This window comes from Haemaphysalis longicornis, unplaced genomic scaffold, assembly GCF_048455015.1.
Source record: "Haemaphysalis longicornis isolate Haplotype H1 unplaced genomic scaffold, Haemaphysalis longicornis Haplotype H1 scaffold_2, whole genome shotgun sequence".
Lineage (NCBI taxonomy): Eukaryota > Metazoa > Arthropoda > Arachnida > Ixodida > Ixodidae > Haemaphysalis > Haemaphysalis longicornis.
The window spans coordinates 87,532,866-87,538,892 of record NW_027526295.1 but is presented as its reverse complement, the minus strand read 5'-3'; the positions used below and the strand labels follow the sequence as shown (position 1 = coordinate 87,538,892).

The 6,027-nt window shown below is 40.3% G+C and overlaps 1 protein-coding gene across 2 annotated transcripts in view; it reads left to right on the top strand.

The window, feature by feature from the left end:
• Positions 1-404: 404 nt before the first annotated feature.
• Positions 405-6,027, top strand: part of LOC144167231 (uncharacterized) — a 78,996-nt gene continuing 73,373 nt past the window's right edge. For both annotated transcript variants that reach the window (XM_077696571.1, XM_077696570.1), the window contains exon 1: positions 405-649. In XM_077696571.1, the coding sequence (XP_077552697.1) occupies positions 639-649 (11 nt within the window). In that variant the 5' untranslated portion in view covers positions 405-638. The remainder of the gene's footprint in view (positions 650-6,027) is intronic.

Sequence of the window (6,027 nt, the reverse complement as noted above, 5' to 3'; positions counted from 1 at the left end):
CTCGTACGTGGCACAGGATGTCCTTTTTAAACACAAAAATAATGGGAACGAATAATGGGTTGCCCCAAAATGATGCTAAAGATCTTACAGGTTCTGTACTCGAAGGCACAATGAACCACGGCTAGGAATGTGAGAAGCGGATAGACATCTTTCAAATAACAACTTAATCTCTAAGTGTGCCTAAAATTAACGACAACCAAAAGGCCAAAACTGTTTTGGCGGTGACTTTCCCCTAAAATATAATAGCTGTGGAATTCTTTCGGCTCTATCTCACCAGTTTATTGACGTCGGCCTCGGATACACAAGACTCGTGACAAAGGTTCTTATGCCAAACGCTGTTTACTGGCCTTTAGGCATCGAGCAAATTTTCTATTCTGATTTGTTACACGTTGGTGGGAGGGGCATCGAAATATGTAGTTTGGGAGATGTCTGTGCATGAAGCACTTATATGAAGGTCTTCGAAATATACACTGTTTATTAGTTTCATGTATTTCTAAAGGCTGCGGCGATGAGAAAAGTCGACGCCGCAATTTCTGCACTGGCAGTTATAGCTTTGGGCGGTTCTTTTGGAACTACGAATGAAGGCGAAGAAAGTACGGTGAACATCCCAGAAACCTCTACAACAAGGGGCCACCAAGATGGGTGGAGCGTAAGTTTTCTCTTGGTATCACTGTTTCTTTACCATAAAAATGTTTCACGCCGATTGATGTATATAAATATTGGAACACAATGGTCTAAACAATATTGACGTGCTGTGCAACCAATTAGGGCACAGATGAAGATAGAACGACGAACAATGCGCTCACGTGGTGCAATATGCGGGAGCCAATGGGGCTTTGATTACGCTCACCGAGAAGTCCTGCGCTATTGGAATGACTCACGTGCCGATACCCGTTACAGTAATGCTGTTTGTTTTTATGTCGTTCTTTTCTGTTTGTGTTTCACTGGCTTTACTGATGTATTTCCGAAGGGGTAAAAGCAGTTCTGCGTCCTGACATTTTCTTCCCTTCTTTTTGCATTTGCTATTGAATGCGCTCTTACGTTGTGGTCATCATTCATCACCTACTCATCCAAGTTTGCTAACTTATATAGATCATTCTGCTTTCATAACGGCCATACAATGAATTATTCAGTTAGTGCTGTGCCGTCCAGGTAGACGCAGCCGTAACCGGAAGGGTAGCGACGCACGTATGCACGAGGCTTGGCGATTACTGAAAAGGGTCAGGCAGACGGGATACTTAAACTGCGAATTTTAGCGAACATGACTGACTGACTCCGGCACGCGTACAAAATGCTGGTTCGTAAACGCTATCGTTTTCAGTTCATAGGGTGGCCCGCCGCCCGTGTTACGTAGCCTCAACAGGGGATAGCCCTATGGTGGCATGGGAGATTTTATTGGTATCTATGCTGCACTACTTTATACCCTACAACACCTAATGCGTATTTTGGTATGCATTGGATAATTGATACCGATATCAGCACTATATTGACGTCGCAAAGAGCGATCATGCTAATACACGCAAAATAGTTTTCTCTTTTGTGCAACAGATATCTTCTCGCGACACTTTTGTCTTTAGAACCATGACGTAATTTTTGCAAATAATTTTATGTAATACAGCTATATTTCTCAAAACAGCTGATCGCAATTGTTGTGGCTGCGTAGTTATGCAATTTTGTTGAAGCATAAAAACTATCTCACCTCCCTTTAAAATGCAAAATGTTTAAAAACAGTAGTGAGCATACATCCCAGTTTCAATAAACACCTATGACCTTGCCCGTAATGTGCATTTGGCTACGTATCTGAGGCGATGTAAGTAAACTTGGATGTGAGAAAAAAGTTCGGCACAATTTATTGATAGTTTAAACTTGCCCCGAAAAGGTGGACAATGTTAATATACCACCTTCGACTAATCAATCCCGACGTGGCATTTTGAGCTAGTACAATTGTCAACGTCGCGGATTGCGCACTGAACCTCACTGAATTAAAGGGATGGCGTTGGTATACAACGAAAAGAAACATCCAAACAAAATCAAATATAGAAATCACCGCGCTAACACAAAATATGCCGGCGCAGAAAGCACCGCAAAAAGGGACCGTAACGTTTTGTTCCCTGTACACTGCCAATTTTCATTGAATAGGCCCTTACGAATTTGCTAGGTCCTAAAAAGAAACTGGCGATATATTTTTTGTAGATGATGAAGCAGTTAACTATATATTGCTCAACGCCTTCTTTAAAATTTGTCAAGGCCATATCTAGTATCATCTAGACAAGCCTTAAACACACTGCCTTACAAGTAAGAACGTCAGCTTATTGCAATAATAAGGGCCTGCTTTTCATATATGACATGCGCAGATAACAAATGATCGGGAGTTTCACGAGTGTACCAACCACTAATTTATATCATGTCTGTGCAGTCACTTCAAACCAAGAAGAGAAAGATTACGATGAAATGTTGAAATGAAAACTTTATGCACCGTGAATTTTTGTAAAGTATCTAATTACCGCAAGTTTCCTGGTTATGTCACTTAGCTCTAAAATTGAAAAGCGACAAAGCAGCAGAAATTGAAAGAATTTAGCTCAATCAGAAATATTGATTAGCATAGACTTCAAAAACCTTATTTCTTAGCTTACTGGTGCTGGTGATCAGTGATGTCCGGGTTGACAGACACATCGATCTTTATACACATATCGAGTTTTTGTTACCTCTCCCGATTATTTTTTTTTCTCAGCGTTCAAAAACCTCATTTTTTAACTTCCTGGTGCTGGTGCTCAGTGATGTCGAGGTTGACCGATATATCAATCTTATAACACATATCGAGTTTCTGTTGCCTCTCACGATTATTTCTTTTCTCAGCCTTCAAAAACCTCATTTCTTAGCTTACTGGTGCTGGTGATCAGGGATGTTCGGGTTGACCAACATATCGATCTTTATACACATATAGAGTTTTTGTTACCTCTCCCGATTATTTTTTTTTTCTCAGCGTTCAAAAACCTCATTTTTTAACTTCCTGGTGCTGGTGCTCAGTGATGTCGAGGTTGACCGATATATCAATCTTATAACACATATCGAGTTTCTGTTGCCTCTCACGATTATTTCTATTCTCAGCCTTCAAAAGCCTCATTTTTAACTTACTGGTGCTGGTGCTCAGTGATGTCCGGGTTGATCGACATATCGATCTTTATACACATATCAAGTTTCTGTTACCTTTCATGATTATTTCTTTTCCCAGCCTTCATAAACCTCAATTCCTAACTTATTGGTGCTCGTGCTCAGTGATGTCCGTCTTCACCGACATTTTGATCTTTATAAACATATCGAGTTTCTGTTGCCCCTCACGATTATTTCTTTTGTCAGCCTTCAAAGATCTGATTTCCTAACTTACTGGTGATGGTGTTCATTTATGTCCGGGTTGACCGACATATCGATCTTTGTACACATATCGAGTTTCTGTTGCCTGTTACGATTATTTCTTTTGTCAGCCTTCGCAAAGCTCCGTACTTAACTAACTGGTGCTCGTGCTCAGTGATGTTTGGCTTGACCGATTTTTGCATCTTTATACACGTATCGAGTTTCTGTTGCCTCTCAAGATTATTTTTTTTTTCAGCCTTCAAAAAGCTCATTTCTTAGCGCACTGATGCTGGTGCTCAGTGATGTCTGTGTTGACCAACTTATTGATATTTATACACATATCCAGTTTCTCTTACCTGTCACGATTATTTTTTTTCTCAGCCTCCAAAATCATCATTTCTTAACTTACTGGTGCTAGTGGTCATTGATGTCCGGGTCCCGGTTACTTTTTTTCTAGGAGTGTTGTATGAAGTTAGCCGCCGCGGTGGTTCAGTGGGTACCGCGTTGTGCTCCTGAGCACAAAGACACGCGTTGGATTATCAGCCTTGGCAGGCGCTTTTGTGGTAAAGGCGAAAAGGAAAAACACCCGTTTTTTGAAGATGTCGTTGGTTGTGAAGATACCCGGTTGATCAATATATTTCCCGAGACCCCTACTAGGGCGTGCCCGTAGTGCAAGCGAAGCATCGGCGCGTAAAGTAACAAAAAGTATAAATTTCTGAATTTCCTAGACTATTGTAGAAAAGCGATATTTTGAGCAGAAAGTAATAGCATGTATCCTTGGGCTTAAGAGCCTTAAAAATGTGTAAGACAGGTTATTCGCTCCCAATTTTGATTTGGACAATGCACTGAAAAATTTGCAACTGTGCTGGCTTAACCGTTGCGGCGGTCCTATGATGAGTCGGTCAGAAAGCCGTTGGTCGGTCGTTTGGTCGGTGGAAATAAATGAGACAGGAAATAAGTTGGTACAGATAGCCTCAATTTCACCAGGAATATGTTTCGTCTTTGTTTTGTAAGCCGGGAAATAACTCCTATAGGAAATGCGTTGTTAGAGATAGCCTCAATTTTGCGAGGAAATCTGTGTTTTTAGGTGTGGAAGCCATGCCAAACGTTTCAAATTCCTCTCTGTGCATACGATGTTAAAATATTTAGGTTTGTAGTTTATTACAGGTCACTGCTTGCTGCAACCTCCGCAATTTGAAATGTGTTGATTACGTTTTCGCCTGCCTGGATGAGCGCTAATACAACTACTGTTTTATCGCCACAATGCTGATTTTTGTGCGTTACTGCCGTTCGACTGTTTTTCTCTAGGACTGCATGTCTGTTAATTATTAACCTTCACCTGTATAATGTCTCATATTCAGCACCTGGTTACCACTTGTACTATTTGGTGGCCCCATTAAATGTGATGAATTATCTATAGTTCGGTAGCCAAATGATCTTTTTCAGGCCAAAATAGAAAGAGTTTTGTGACAGCAATTTGGTGTTGAAATGGTCCCTTCGCCAACACAAGATAGGCACCTGCCTATGTCTGTGCGCTAGACCATCGTTTACCAGTCGCTGTCTCGAGGCGGAATTGAATTTAGCCTTTGGGACACCACTGGCATTAATTCCCGTAAAAAGTTCCGGTGTTTCGATATTACACACACTTCAAAATAACTTCAGTTTGGCTTTACACAATTCTTAACACAAACATTAGAATAAAGATTAGCCGTACCGGGCCCGCATGCTCATTAGACGTTCTTTAAAAGGAGATCTAATCTAACGAAAGCGTATCTTACCGCGATTAATTTAGTGCGAATTTTTTCAACGGCTGGAAAGGATTAAAAAAATTGCAATTTTCCGACTACGAGGGTTTTAACTCGGTTACGTTCCACAATAACACAAAAATATTGATTTTTCTTTTGTTTTTGTGTAACAGATTTGACAGTGAACGTGTCTGATCACTCCCCCGCGTACATAAATCTCCTGAAGGCCTGGTTATCGAGTTGAATTTTCCGCATTGAATTTTTTCCACTGTAATTTATATTACTATTTAAACCGCCATTCAAATAATATAAGTACGCCTAATAACACCAACTCAAAGATAACTGCATTTGCAAGGGCAGCACGTTGTTTGAATTAGTAACACAGTTAAACTTAATAAAGCTTTTTATAGGTGATACCCTGGTTTAGAAAAATAAGAAGTAGTTGTACTTCACTATTTCCACCAATGTTTCGTCATAAATGTTTCCGCTATCAATGTTTTATCAATATTTGCACCAATCATCAGTGGAGACGTAAAACTTGGCAGACCAGGCCCGCGAGCTTTGCCATACAGGTTGAAGAAAATACTTTATATTACTGACGTTTTTAAAGATATGTAAAAATGAGTACTGGGAGATGGCTTACTTGTCAAGCTTTCCACTACATTCAGATTTAGCACTTGCTACCATCTGAAAAAAAAATAAAAACATTTTGTGCCTGCCCTCACAACAGCGCTATTATTAAACTAAGATTAAAAACCATAACTGCAAGGTTTTTTTTCTTCGTAAGGTGACACATTATCACCCTGTTTAAAAGGGGATACCATTAGCAAGCAGTACACAAAAAAATAAAGGGCCTTCCAGAAAAGAGCGCAGCCATGGAGGAACTCAAGCGGCGGAAATGTTCTTGTTTAGGCGGTCTGGGCAAATACCC